The 13,813-nt window shown below is 55.2% G+C and overlaps 2 protein-coding genes across 4 annotated transcripts; one reads left to right on the plus strand and one right to left on the minus strand.

The window, feature by feature from the left end:
• Positions 1-274: 274 nt before the first annotated feature.
• CDHR4 (cadherin related family member 4) lies at positions 275-9,161 on the minus strand. Of its 2 annotated transcripts, XM_047848527.1 has the most exons (19): positions 8,361-9,161; positions 7,822-8,006; positions 7,535-7,697; positions 7,367-7,458; positions 6,739-6,849; positions 5,060-5,163; positions 4,729-4,865; positions 4,262-4,445; positions 4,010-4,163; positions 3,678-3,771; positions 3,170-3,373; positions 2,950-3,089; positions 2,578-2,728; positions 2,278-2,498; positions 1,906-2,048; positions 1,353-1,409; positions 1,161-1,251; positions 906-933; positions 276-409 (listed from the first exon to the last, which is right to left on the minus strand). In XM_047848527.1, exons 1-19 carry the CDS (start codon positions 8,407-8,409, stop codon positions 354-356), a joined length of 2,364 nt encoding a protein of 787 aa, XP_047704483.1. In that variant the 5' UTR covers positions 8,410-9,161; the 3' UTR covers positions 276-353. The 2 variants fall into 2 exon arrangements, with proteins under 2 accessions (XP_047704478.1, XP_047704483.1); XM_047848522.1 differs by having other exon boundaries at positions 275-936.
• Positions 9,162-11,439: 2,278 nt separating this feature from the next.
• On the plus strand, positions 11,440-13,741 carry INKA1 (inka box actin regulator 1). Of its 2 annotated transcripts, none has more exons than XM_047848531.1 (2): positions 11,440-12,159; positions 12,908-13,741. In XM_047848531.1, the coding sequence occupies exons 1-2, from the start codon at positions 11,947-11,949 to the stop codon at positions 13,697-13,699; spliced, it is 1,005 nt and encodes a 334-aa protein (XP_047704487.1). In that variant the 5' UTR covers positions 11,440-11,946; the 3' UTR covers positions 13,700-13,741. The 2 variants fall into 2 exon arrangements, with proteins under 2 accessions (XP_047704487.1, XP_047704490.1); XM_047848534.1 differs by having other exon boundaries at positions 12,100-12,237.
• The last annotated feature ends 72 nt before the right edge of the window (positions 13,742-13,813 follow it).

Raw genomic sequence — 13,813 nt, forward strand, 5'->3', positions numbered from 1 at the left:
CTCTGTGCTGACAGCTCAGAGCCTGGAGCCTGCTTCAGATTCTGTGTCTCCCTCTCTCTCTGCTCCTCCCCCACTCACACTCTGTCTCTCTCTCCAAAATAAACATTTAAAAAATTAAAAAAAAAAAAAAACTAAACTAAACTAAACTTACTACTCCCTAGAGCCTTCCCAGAAGGCAAGGCACTCTCCAAGTGAGAACAAGGAAGCTCAGATCCCAGAGCCTCTCCCACAGATGGTTTTCAAGGCTGGGACTCTTCTTTTGTAATTTTGTTTATTATTGAATCAACTTAAAAACTCAGCAGCATGATCATGGGAAGAAAAAATTCCACAAACAGTGAAGCAGCTTCTTGGCTTCAGAGCCAGCGCCGGGCTCCTGTGAGCGTGTTGAACAGGTAATCTCTGCCTGTGCCTGAGTTCAAATGGTCAGGAGGGAGAGAGGGCACTGCTGGACTCAGCAGAACAGCCTCCTTCCCTTAAAGGTAGGGGAAGACATTCCAGAACCCTTGGTGAGACCCTCCTTCTGCTTGATCCAACTTGTCCCTTCCCTCCTTTCTCAGCAATCCTGTGAGGTCTAGCTCAAATGCACAGGAAGCATCCTTGATTTCCCCAAACTGAACACCAGCTTCCCTAAGCCCAGTGCCAGATTAATCTGCCATAAATCACTGATGACAATGTAATATCTGGGGGCCTTTCCCCTCACCACCGCTTCTGCCATGGGCAGGAACCAGACCAGGTCTGAGTCACCTTCTGGCCCAACAGATGTTTGAGAAACATTGGAGTGAGAACAGACCCCATTCAGGGAAAGAGTAGATAGTGGATGCCTGGTGGTAGGAGGAGACGCTGAGATGGGGTAAGGAGAGAAAGTGGACCCAGGTGAAGAGTAGTTTGGGAAAAGGGGGACTCACGGGAGTCCTGTGCTCTGCCATCAAAGTGCTGCTGATGGGAAGAAGGAGAGGGGGTAATGAGTTGAGCCCTGCCCCCAGGAGCAGGTGGAGGTCTGCTCCCATAGGGGTCAGGATCCCACCTCCCTCCTCCATTCTGATGGTGCTGGCATGGGCTCTACCACAGAGGTAGCCAGCCACAAGGAAGGAGGCAGGCTTGGGAGGGGAGTCCTCTAGAGCAGCCCAGTGCCCACTATACAGGATGGTATGTTGACATACCAAGCTCAGGTCGACACTGCTGGGTGCCTGGGACATCTCCATTCTCGGTGCCTCCATGAACCCCTGAATGGACTCCTCAGTTCCCTGGATGCTGGGGCAAAGTAAAAGCACGAATACAGGATAAGGCTCTTGGCCCCAGGCTGAATTTAAGAGATGGACTCTCAGGCATAGAGGTATGCAAAGGAAACTGACCCGTTTAGTAGCAAAGCCTGGGCTGGTTTGCTTGGTGTCTGATGCATCTGGACCAACCTAAAATGACAGGAGGAGGGACCAAGCAGTGAGGGCTGCAGACCTGCTGACCCCAGGAACCAGCACCATCCATCTGCCCCTGTATACTGGAGATAGCCAATGTCCATATGCAATGCCTACACTGTTACCCCACCTTCCCCTGGGTCAGTCCTGCGCCCATAAAAAACTCACCCTTAGGGGCAGAACAAATGTCAAGTGGAGGATAGGGGTCAGGAATAGGGGCAAATGCCCAGTGCATGATAGACTGAGTGTCGAGCACTGGGTCTCATCCACACCCACTCCATTCCAAGACCAAGCTGTGCCAACAATGGAGACAATTTCCCCCTAGTGCCTCTCTGCCTCTAACCTGATGACCTCTGGAGGGAGAGCAGCCCCCATTAATAGCAGTTTGCCTGCTCATCAACTTGGGCATTGTCACCAAATATTGGTGAAAGCACCTATCACAGATGAGGTCCATTAATGGGCTGGGGCAAGAGCCCGGGAATAAGAACCCTACCCCTGGAAGAGCCTGAGGAGGAGCCAGCCCAGAGCCAAGACAAAGAGGGCGCTGGTCACTGTCAGCACCACCACAAACCAGGGCTCCGGCTGCCAGAAAGCCTCTGTGTCGGTCACAAGCAGGGGTGTCATCACTGAAGGCACCTGAAATGGGGGCCACAGTCCTGGCAAAATGATCATCCAGCCTTCAAATCACTCCAAGGGTTGGGCTACCCCACCCCCAGAGTTGCTCTTCTGTATTGCCAGGCTCCTTATGTTCAACGGTTCCCTCTGGAATGCCTTCCCCCATAGTTCCACTTGGGGAAACTGGATCTCCTTGCCCTTCAAGATCCTTTCGTCCTACCCCCCAAGGTCCCAAGGACCCCCCCCTCACTGTGGATCTGTGGGTGCGGGTGGCCACTGTGCTGGCGCTCCAGGGAATTAGATGCACACTGACGGTGGCTGTGGTACTGAGGTGGGGGATGGAGGGACCTGCATCGGCCACACGGATCAACAGCTCATAAGTATAGAACTGCTCTGGCCAGAGAGGCCCCAACAAGATGTTGTTGTACACCAGGGTGGCTCCTTGCAGGCTGAATCGGCTCTGACTATTCCCTGAAAGCAGAACAAGGGGACCGTTGTTGGCCTTGGCCTGCTCCTTCCCCAACAGCCTGGTGGCCCCCATGATCCTCACCTCCCACAATGCTGTAGGAGAAGGCCAGACGCTGTGGCTCCTGAGGAACCCAACATGACACCTTGGTCACCTCCACACTATGGCCCAGGAGAGCGTAGATGGTGAGTTCCTGAAATGGAGGCTGACATTCCGGGGCATGGTCGTTCACATCCTGCAGGAATATAGCCAGGTCACCCCAAATCCTCAGGCCAGCCCCTCAGTCTCCTCCAGAGCCTAGGTATCAGGCAACAGGCTCCAAAGGTTTCCATAATGAGGCACCATCCCTCTTCAACCAACTAACGGAGGAAACTTAGGCACAGGGTGGAAAAGCAGAATGCTAGAGGAAGATGTGAACACTTTCCAATTTTTCCCAAGGCCTTGGGGCTCAATTACCTCAACCTCAATGGTAATTGTACAGGAACCAGAGCGGTGGTGAGTGGGGTCCTGGTCTTGGCCATGGTCAATCAGCAGGACATTGAGCCTGTATAATGTCTGCAGCTCATAGTCCAAAGATCCCAGGAGATGAACCTCCCCTAAAAGAGATGCCCACAGCCTCAGCCTGCAGAGTCAACTCTGGTTCCAACCCTCCATCCCAGCCCTGGGGTGGGAGTACCACTGAGACGGTCCACAGAAAAGATGGTAGGCCCGCCAGAGATGTAGTACTCAATGTTGTTGTGTGGGTAATCCTTGTCCATGCCCACCACAGAGCCCAGCAGAGTGTGGGGCCCTGCATCTTCCCGGATCCGGAACTTGTGTGGGACACAGGCTGGGGAGAACTCGTTCACAGGAGTCACCATCACCAGTACTGGCACCTCAGCTGGAGGCCATTTGACAGTCAAGGAGCTGGCATGGGGTGCCCAGCCATTCTCTAGGGTCTAAGGGGGGAGACATGGCCCTGCCCTGGGGGTTTAAGGAGGGAGAGAGTCTGGAAGGAGGACGAACAATAGCCATTCCTCCCTGGGTGGGGAGGTGTCTAGGAGAGGAGACATATGTCCCACCCTAGGGAGACAACTGTGCCCTATTGATTTCTGTGGGAGGAGAGGTGACCCTATCTTAAGGATGGGGAGAGAGGTACATAACAGCCCTGTCCTGGATGTCCAGGCCTGGGTATGGTTACTCACTGGTCATCAGGGGCTGACCACCATCGAGCACCAAGATGGAGGCTGCATGCTGAAAGCAGGCCCCACGAGCATCACAGTCCAGTGTGGCATTCACCTGGCCAGAGGGGCCACAGAGTGAGGCTGAGTCAAGGCCTGGAAAAGTCTAGAGCCACACTGGGCCACCTCAGGTCAGGGCAACCACACATGGTCAACCCTGAGCCTCTGCTTTCCAGCTCTGTGGGTGCAGATTGGCTCCACCACCATCTCCCTCATGGCAATGGTCTCAGCTCCCACAGACCTTTGCCCCCCGACCCCTCCACCTTACAGTCCCCAGCACCCTGCATGTGGGTCACCTCCAGGACCCTGTCTCGAAGGCAGAGGCTAGCTGAGCCAGGAGGGCTGTGGAACTGCAGCTGGTAGTCGAGGATGGAGCCGGGAGAGTCTGGATCAGCACAAGTGAAGGTGTTCAGCACGGTGCCCACCGGCGTGGTCTCGGGGATTTGAGTCCTGGGAGCAGAATGCCGGCGGCAGGGCAAAAGTCAGTCTGGACCAGGAGAACCATGGTTCTCATCCCTATAGCTTACGTAAGGTTCCTGTATACTCACACCAGCATCGCTGGGAGGCAGCGCGGAGGCCAGCGGTTGACCGAGCGCACGTTCACCGTGAGCTCGAGCTCCACGCTGGCCCACGGCCTGAGCCGTTCGTAGGCCTTCACTCGCAGTCTAGTGACCGCCGCGCCCGGGGCCTGCGCTAACTCCAGAGGCGCGGTGGTGCGAATCACACCGTCGGCTGGGCGGGGTAGGGGCGGGGAATGCTGAGTTTAGACCCGCCCCCAGGTCGGTTTGGTCCCCACCCTCACACCTAATCCACCCTCAGCGGGAGGGGGCTGAGTCTGGCCACCCCAGCTGCCTCCTCCAAGGCTCGCCTCTAATTCTAGCCCGGCCCCCAAACGGCACCGCGCCCGTGTCTGCCTGGGTTTCAGCCCCGTTTCTCAGCAGGGCGAGGAGGTAGTGCGGATCACTGTGGACCAGCCTGGGAGGCATCCCGCACCGCTCCCCACTGTGCCCCTCACCACGTCCGATGGAGAAGAGGGGGCAGGGCACCGGGGAGAGGATTTCGTAGCGCACGTCGAAGCCCCGGGCCCGGACCTGAACCACCTTACCCCCGGGGGGCAGGTCCTCCAGGATGGTGATATTCGAGGCTTGCTTGCTGTACCAAAAGGGGGAAACTAGCTATGCCCTCTCCCGCCACCCCTGGCCCTGCCGGCGTGCCCCTCCCCCGGGGCTTCCCCCATACCCGAGCTAGCTGGGGACACCCCAGCAACCCCACCCCTTAACCTCACTCCCAATTCCCTGGGGCTAGGCCATGTCTCCTTCACTGTACTCAGGGTAGGGGAGCCTTACAGGAAAGAGATCAGGCTGGAGGGAACAGGCAAAACTTTCACCTTGAGCATCCCAAGGCAGCTTCGATTTTGTCCAAAAGTCACCAAAATCTGAAGCTGGAAGACCTGCAGTGCACACAGAACAGTAAGGGAACTACAGTGTGTGTATACCTGTATGTCTATGCCCAGTCGTCCCTTCAAATAGCAACCGCCCCCCCCCCCACCTGGGGCCCTCCACAAGGAGCCCCCACTCCCACCCCATGATCTCTATGCTTACAGGCACTTCTTTAAGTCCCATTCTTGGGGCCATAAATATTTCCTTTAGGATGCAAACAGCTCAAAGAAGTGTGATATCTGAGTTATTCACAATGAAACATCATTTAGACTTACTAAGAGCCAGTCACTAAAACATGGAATTTTAAAGAAGGAACTTCTCAGGGCACCTGGGTGGCTCAGTAGATTAAGCATTGGACTCTTGATTTTGGCTCAGGTTATGATCTCACAACTCATGAGTTTGAGCCCTGCATAGGGCTCTGTGCTGACAGTGCAGAGCCTGCTTGGGATTCTCTCTCTCCCTCTCTCTCTTCTCCTTTCCCACTTGCACTTTTTCTCTCAAAACAAATAAACTTTTTTTAAAAAAAGGCATGGAAATTTTAAAGAAAGTTTCTCAGGACTCCTGGGTGGATCAGTTGGTTAGGCATCTGACTCTTGATTTCAGCTCAGGTCATGATCTCACGGGTTAGTTCGTGAGTTCAAGCCCCGCATCTGGCTCTGCTCTGACAGTGCAGAGCCCTCTTGGGATTCTTTCTCGCTCCCTCTCCCTCTGCCCCGCCCCTGCTCACACTCTTTCTCAAAATAAATAAATAAACTTCAAAAGCAAAAAACAAAAACAAAACTTTTAATGTTTAATTTTTTTAATGTTTATTTATTTTTGAGAGAGACAGAGACAGAATGCGAGTGGGTTAGGGGCAGAGAGAGACACACACACAGAATCCGAAGCAGGCTCCAGGCTCCGAGCTGTCAGCACAGAGCCCAACGCGGGGCCCGAACTCACAAGCTCATGACCTGAGCTGAAGTCGGACGCTCAACCGACTGAGCCACCCAGGCACCCCGACAAAACTTTTAATGTTTAAAATTTTTTTTTCAACGTTTATTTATTTTTGGGACAGAGAGAGATAGAGCATGAACGGGGGAGGGGCAGAGAGAGAGGGAGACACAGAATCGGAAACAGGCTCCAGGCTCTGAGCCATCAGCCCAGAGCCTGACGCGGGGCTCGAACTCACGGACCGCGAGATCGTGACCTGGCTGAAGTCAGATGCTTAACCGACTGCGCCACCCAGGCGCCCCAAAAACTTTTAATGTTTAAAAAAATAATAACAACGAAGGAATTTCTCTAGCCTTCTCCAGACTGTACTAGCCACTTTACCCAGAACTTTCTCTTCCTGTGTGAATGTTTTGAACATTCTCAATTCTATTAGAGGCATGAGGGGCTCCCTTTTCTTTCTGGAACTCCAGAACCCATCACAGAACCAGGCAAATGTGGGAGAATAGCCATCATGTGGCAGCATGTACAGGTGGCTATGTCTGAACACGAGGCAGCAAAATCTAGGAGGCCAAGAACAAACAAACCTCCAGGAAGTGGTGGCTCTGTCCATTGTGTGCCCCATCCATGGGTATCCCCAGGTCCCAAGTCATGCTCACCTTTTCAGCCTGGCCTTTGAGGCCCTGGGATGGCACCAGCAGCCAACCTTGACCATTGATGGAGAAAGGTCCAGGAAAGTATGGAGGGTCCTGGGCACTGATGATATTTATCTGATGGGACAGAGATGCTAGAAGCCCCAGCCTCAGCCCCCAGTGCCCCACAGCATCCCTGCCAAAATCCCCCAGCAACCTAGCAAGTACCCGTCCACACCAAACCCTCCCATACCCCAATACAGGGTGGGTCCCCAACCTCCACCCCTGGCCCCGATGCTCAATCTTCTCTGGTTTTAAACCAATTATTTTGCTTTTTAAACTGCATTTATTTTGGGGATTACAAAAGTAACAGAATTTTCAGGGAGAATTCAGTACACACAGAGAACATGAAAGAACACAAGCCCCTGAGATGTCCTTATAGGAACAGCCATGGTCTTTGGGGATGGGCAGCCAACAGCGGCTCTCTCCAAGAACATACATCACGCAGAGGCTTAGCTGACACTAAAGTGTTCCTCTGCTGGGCGGTGGGGGGGGGGGGGGTGGCTAGAGAGGGGCTGGGACAAGAAGGGGCCCAGTTTGGTCTCCCCATGTGCCTCCCTCATTCTGTTCCCCACTACCTATGTGCTGGGCTCACCTGGGCACGCTGGACTTCCAGGCCTGGCAGCAGCAGAGTGTACAGTCTGGCCCCAGGTGTGACTGTTTCCAGAACCTGAATGATTTCTCCAGCTAGCCAGAGGAGAGGTCAGGGAGGCTGTGTTCAGGCCATGCCTGCCCACCCCCTGCCTGCTGCCCCTGGCCTCACCTGGGCTGGCAAATCGGCCAGCACATGCACTATGACCAGGGTCCCGCCGCACATCCACAGAGAGTGGTCCCTCCATCACATGGTTGCCGCATGTGAACCGCAGCTGCAGCTTATAGTGATTCACCGATAGAGCATCCAGCCGGGCCGAGCTGCTTAAGGTCACCTGTGGCAGGTAGGCAGTGCATGTGGGACTGTAGGCTCTCCACCCCCCTATACTGCCTGTGGCTTTGTGAATTTAGGGACTGCCCGTGTTCCCCCATGGCTCCCATCTGTGCCCATGACCCTACCATGCCCACATAGATCCCCTGCCACCTGGTCAGGCTGGGTGGGTTGAAGAAGGTGGTGGGTGGCTGCACATGGACCAACTGCAGGGTGGGCATGTGAGAAGTGCAGTTGAAGGAGAAGGACTGAAGGATCGTGCCGGGTCCCTGGCTCTCAGAGACATTTATGAACCAGGGCAGGCAGTGGAGTTCTGTGAGGAAGAGACAATTCAGACTGGAGGTCCCCCCCCCCCCCACGAGCATAGTCCTGACCTTCTCCCTCAGGGCCTGGTCACATCTAGGGGCCAAGCAGCCCAAACTCTTCCTTGTCCCCCATATCCAACAATGGCACAGCTCATTTCACAGACGTGAGCACTTGGTTGAGGAAGCAGCCATGATAAGAAATGAGGGTCAGGGAGTTAGATCTTTGCCCTTTTCCCTTGCTCTCCCCCAGCCCCTGCACTCCATGGTAGCTTATCGAAGAAGGGTCACAATTCTACTCCAGTGTGGAATGGGGGGGGGGGTGGGCGTGAGAACTGGGGTTCCCCCACCCACCAGCTCCTCACCAGAGACAGTCAGAGCAAGCAGAAGCGCCAGGATCCTGAGCAGTGCCATAATGGCCTCAAGACGCAGACAGCAGAGGAGACTCCAGAAGACCAGCCGTGTTTGCCAGGCTCACCCCGTTGTCAGGTGAGTCGCTTAAACACAGCTGGGCAGGCTGCACTCCTGAGCCTCCCAGATTCTAGCTCCGCCCATCCCTGGTGACTTGAGCTCTAGACTCCAGACAGGCATTAAGAGGTCTGGACAACCCCAGGTTTCACTGCTTCTGATGAATCCCCCCGTTCTTACTACAACCCAAAGGAAATGTTAGGGGAAAAGGATTAAACTTCAGGTAGGGAAACTGAGGTTCAGGGAAGTAAGTCTCAGTCATGCAGTCCTTGGAGACAGCACAAGCACAGCACCCAGGAAAACTGGGCTCAGGATTTGCTACCCCACAGAGTCCAAACCCCAGTTGCCCACTTCCCCTCACCATTAAAACATTATCTGTCTACAAAATCTGAACCCAGCCATCAACAAAATCTCTTAAAAGTTGTCTACATTCAAGAAGCAAAAAGAATCCTTGGTGATATAAATCAAATTAGTGGTTATGTGGGGGGGGGATATCAACTGGAGGGGGCACAAAGTGGCCTCTTGGAGGAGCTGGGGACAGTTTCTACCTTGATCTAGGTGACAGATGCATAAGTGTCTACAGACTTTAACATTTATTGAGCTGGGGGCGCCTGGGTGGCTTAGCCGGTTAAGTGTCCAACTCTTGGTTAGGCTCAGGTCATGATCTCATGGCTTTGTGGGTTTGAGCCATGCATCAGTCTCTGTGTTGCCAGCATGGAGCCTGCTTGGGATTCTCTCTCTCTCTCTCTCTCTCTCTCTCTCTCTCTTTCTCTGCCCCTCCCTCCACTTGTGCTGTCTCTGTGTCTCTCAAAATAAATAAATAAATAAACTTTAAAAAACATTGAGGGGTGCCTGGGTGACTCAGTCAGTTAAGCATCTGACTCCAGCTCAGGTCATGATCTCACGGTTTGTGGGTTTGAGCCCCACGTCGGGCTCTCTGGTGACAGCTCAGAGCCTGGAGCCTGCTTCAGATTCTATGTCTCATTCTCTCTCTGCCTCCCCACTTATGCTCTGCCTCTTTCTGTCTCTCGAAAATAAATGTAAAAAAATTTTTTTAATTTATTGAGCTGTACCTTTGAGAGTTGTCCAATTGTTATATTTATACTATATGTCAATTTTTAAATTTTTTTTATTTTTTAAAGTTCATTTATTCTGAGAGAGAGAAAGAGAGAGAGAGAGAGAAGAGGGGCAGAAAGAGAAGAGAGAGAACATCCCAAGCAGGCTCCGCACTGTCAGCCCAGAGCCTGATGTGGGGCTCAAACTCATAAACCTGTGAGATCATGACCTAGGCCAAAATCAAGAGTCAGACATTTAACAGACTGAGCCACCCAGATGCCCCAAATTTATATGTCAATTTTTAAAAAGTTGTTTACACTTGCTCTTTCCAATTCTTCATCTCTCACTTGCTTCTGCCCACTATCATCATGTTCGTCTCTCCCTTCATGAAACTGCCCTGTTGGAGTCCTCAGAGACCTGCATACTACCAGCTTCAGCAATTCATTCTCCAATCTTATCTCCTTGGTAGCATTTGACACTTGCTCCCTTGGCTCCTAAAGTGCCCACACTCTGTTTCCTCCCACCTCCCCAGCTGCTCCTGCTTAGCTCCTTTGCTGGTTCTGCTTTCCTACTACCCCCCAGAGGAGTGTTCCAGGACTCAGTCCTGACTGCTGCCCTCCTCTGTCTATACTCACTTCTCCCATCTCCAAGTCACTTTGCCTCCCAGATCTAAGCCTTCAGTGCTGATTTCTCTCCCAAATTCCAGAGTCACCCAGTGGCTGACCTGGCATCTCATATAGGATGTCTAACAGGCATCTCAAGGGTCACATGTCCACAAATAATCATTTGGTTTTCCTCCCCAAACCCGTTCTTCTCCAGTCTTTCCTGGATCAATTCACAGCAATTCCATCCAACCAGTTGTTCAGGCCAGAAATCTAGGAGTCATGCTAGATGCTCCTCTTTCCCTACTCATATTCATACATCAGCAAAACTTGATATTAACTCCAGAACATACCCCAAATTCACCCCCTTCTGTGCCCCAGCCCCACGAAGACCCAGGCCCTCCCTTCTCTTGGTGGATGAGGGCAGGGGCCTCCACTCTGATTACAGAGTGGTTCTCCTAAAGCAGATGGGATTATTTAAACAGGAGCCAGCCCAGGCCATTCCCTGCTCAAAAGTCCCAGCGCTCCCCCATCGCACCACAAACAAATCCCTATATTTCTTTCTAAGGCCGCTAGGAGACTGGTTTTGCTGATCTCCTCATTCCCCCAACTACCACTGTCTAGACACTTGGTCCTTCTTTGTCTTAAGCCCTGTCAAAATCCTCTCTTGTCCGGGCCTTTAACTGGCTGATCCATCTGCCTAGAATACCCCTCTTTTTTTTTAAGTGTATTTTTATTTATTTTAATAGAGATATAGAGAGCAATTGGGGGAGGGGCAAAGAGAGAGGGAGACAGAATCCCAAGCAGGCAGTAGTACGCTGTCAGCGCAGAGCCCCATGGCCAAACCGTGAGATCATGACCTGAATCAAAGTCAAGAGTCAGACCCTCAGCCAACTGAGCCACCCAGGTTCCCCTAGAATACCCCTCTTCTTTATCTCCCATGATGGCTCACTCAGATCACATACAGAATGCTGCCTCCTCTGAGTCCCCTCTCCCAAACAAGCCCGTCTGCCCCCCATTTCCGGTATTTTTCTGTCTACTGATTAGTCTTGTCTCAAGTTAGACTGTATCCTCGAACCTAGCCTTGGATCCTGGAGTGGTCTCCAGGAACGGACTCGGACCATTCTGGGCAGAGAGCGCCGCCCTAACCCTCCTGCTCTCACTCTCCGTAGGCTAGTGGTGCGGGCAGAGGGAATGCGGATGTTGCGGCAGGAATCGCGGCTAACCGAGCCCTCCCCACTAGAGGGCGGCCCCGCCTTGCTTGGCCCAGATGCAGACCGAGAGGGTGCGGGCTGGGCTTTGGCTGAAGCCCCTTCTCTGTGCTGCCGCAAGGTCCAGAGCTCCTGGAGTCCTCATTGGGGCCGGACCCTCCCATCACTTCCAGGGTCTGTCGAGGCCGGTTTCAGGACCGAATACAGTAGGTCGCGCCCGGAATGGGCCACAACACTGCTAGATCGACGGCTGGGGGCGCTCTGTCCTCACGTGGGCGTAGCCACCGGATCCGCGAGCTCTTGAGGCCCCCTGCGGGAGGGACTGCAGTTCTACCCCGGGAAAAACGGGGAAGCTGAGGCTACTGCGGGGAAGTGACTTGTCCTAGGTGAAGCAGCGAACCTGGAGTGAGCTGAACCGCCCAGGGTGGTCGGGGAAGTCCCAGGCCAGACCCGCCCGGCTTCGAGACACAACCCAGCCCCTCGCCCCCAGAGCTCGCGGGGAGTGGGGAGTGGGCGTCAGGCACATCCACCCGTCAGTGCCCGAGGGGCGGGACCACTTCAGTCCCTCCCCGGCCCCATTGGCTGCGGCACCAGGGGCGGGGCGCGGCTGCCAGATGTTGGGGCGGTGGCGGCGGCGGGAGCTACGGAGAGCGAGGAGCCGCGGCGCCAGTCAGAGGGCCAGGGTGCCGCTGGCCGGCCCGCTGGGCCCGTTCCGCGCCGGTCCCGCTGGAGTTCGAAGAGGAACTGGCAGGCCTGGCGGGGGCTCCGGCACGGGCATGCATAGCGCTCGGCTTGACAGCTTCCTGAGCCAGCTCCGCTGGGAACTGGTGAGACTTGGGAGCGGGTGTGGCTTGTGAGGACGCGTGTGGGGTGCCCAGCTGCCGTCCGGCCCGAACGACACACGGGTAGGGGGCCGTCCCGAGTGCCCATCCAAGGCGGGATGGGGGCGGGGAGGCGCAGATGGCCCAGATGGCCCGCATCGGGTTTCGGACTGTTGGGGGCTGCCCTGGGCATCAAGTAACAGCCGCCCAGCTGGCCAAGCTGCTGGGGCAGCGGAGGGAGGTGGCGGGGAGAAATTTATTTTGGGGCTGAGCAGGGGGCTGCGAGGGACTAAAGAGGTGCTAGAGCTGCTATGGATGCCTTCTACCCCAGGCTGACCCGTACTTCTTCTACTCCCCACCTGGCAAGTGCTCTTTCTCTGAAAGACGCTGTGAGCTTTGGGGAGCTGAATCCCTCAGGAAACAGGGGATGCTCCCCCACCCCCAGCCCTGAACAGGACTTACTTCCCGATGCAGGCGGGCCCACAACCCTGCCTCCCTCCCTGGTGGCGGGTACCGACTTGCCCAGCTCTGCGTGCTGCAGCCTGCCGGACTGCCACCAGGTCGGCTGACGCGAGTCACACGAGCTACGTGTGCCAGCGCCCCCATGCCTGCCCTGTGCCCACTAGAGGCCTTGCTGCCCAGGCCTGCAGGCCTATCCAGTCCTCCTGGGCCTTCTGCTTTGGGACTAGTTTGGCTAGGTAGGCAGGGGTGACAAGCACTACCCTTCCAACTTGGGCCCTCTCTTCTTCCACAGCTGTGTGGCCGGGACACTGGCTCACCCCCCATGTCTGGCCCCCTTCCACCATCCCCCAAACCTGGCCCAGGTGTTTGGCTTAGCCATGGACTCAGGGCCTCAGATGCCTTGGAAGAGGACTCAGTCGGCTGTGTGGAAGAGGAAGAAGGTATGGTGACAGGAGACAAGGGTATTGCCTTGGGGAGCCCAAGGGAGCATGTCCTGGACTGGGACTCTGGCTTCTCTGAGGTGTCGGGCAGCACATGGAGAGAGGATGAGCTGCCTGTACTCCAGCACCCAACACCCCCAGCATGGCCCCCCCATAGACAGCGCCTCTCGGCCAGTGGCATTCCCCTGCCTAGCAGGGCCCCTGTGGCCGGTGCACCACCTGCCCGTCGACCACGGCCCAAGTCTACACCAGACGCTTGCCTGGAGCACTGGCGGGGCTTGGAAGCTGAAGACTGGACTGCAGCCCTGCTGAACAGAGGTCGCAGTCGCCAGCCCCTAGTGCTGGGCGACAACTGCTTTGCTGACTTGGTGCACAACTGGATGGAGCTACCAGAGGCAGCAGGTGAGGGGGATGATAGTGGTGGTCCCCGTGCCCGTGCTCGGCCCCCTCAGTTCCTGCTTGGGCTCTCTGAGCAGCTGCGGCGCCAGCTGGCCAGGGCACGCAGGGCTGCTATGGCAGGAAAGCGACTGTCATGCCCACCTCGCCCGGAACCTGAACTGCCTGCAGATGTCTCACGATTTGCAGCCCTCATGAGCTGCCGAAGCCGTCAACCCATCATCTGCAATGATGTCAGCTACCTCTGACCCTGCCCTCCAGCCTGGGACAATAAAGGCCTTTCTCTGGTCTATCCTGGTTCCATACCCCTGAGGCTCTAGGAGGTGGCCCCAGCCCTTTGAGGTGCAACCCAGGCAGGTGAA

This window comes from Prionailurus viverrinus, chromosome A2 (assembly GCF_022837055.1).
Source record: "Prionailurus viverrinus isolate Anna chromosome A2, UM_Priviv_1.0, whole genome shotgun sequence".
In the NCBI taxonomy this organism is placed as follows: domain Eukaryota; kingdom Metazoa; phylum Chordata; class Mammalia; order Carnivora; family Felidae; genus Prionailurus; species Prionailurus viverrinus.

Coding starts and splice junctions, on each gene's coding strand:
- INKA1 (XM_047848531.1), top strand. CDS start 11,947: ATGTTGGGGCGGTGGCGGCGGCGGGAGCTACGGAGAGCGAGGAGCCGC. Junction 12,160..12,907: donor GCCAGCTCCGCTGGGAACTG/GTGAGACTTGGG, acceptor CTTCTTCCACAG/CTGTGTGGCCGGGACACTGG.
- CDHR4 (XM_047848522.1), bottom strand. CDS start 8,409: ATGGCACTGCTCAGGATCCTGGCGCTTCTGCTTGCTCTGACTGTCTCT. Junction 7,698..7,821: donor AGGGGATCTATGTGGGCATG/GTAGGGTCATGG, acceptor TACCTGCCACAG/GTGACCTTAAGCAGCTCGGC. Junction 7,459..7,534: donor TGGCCGATTTGCCAGCCCAG/GTGAGGCCAGGG, acceptor TCCTCTGGCTAG/CTGGAGAAATCATTCAGGTT.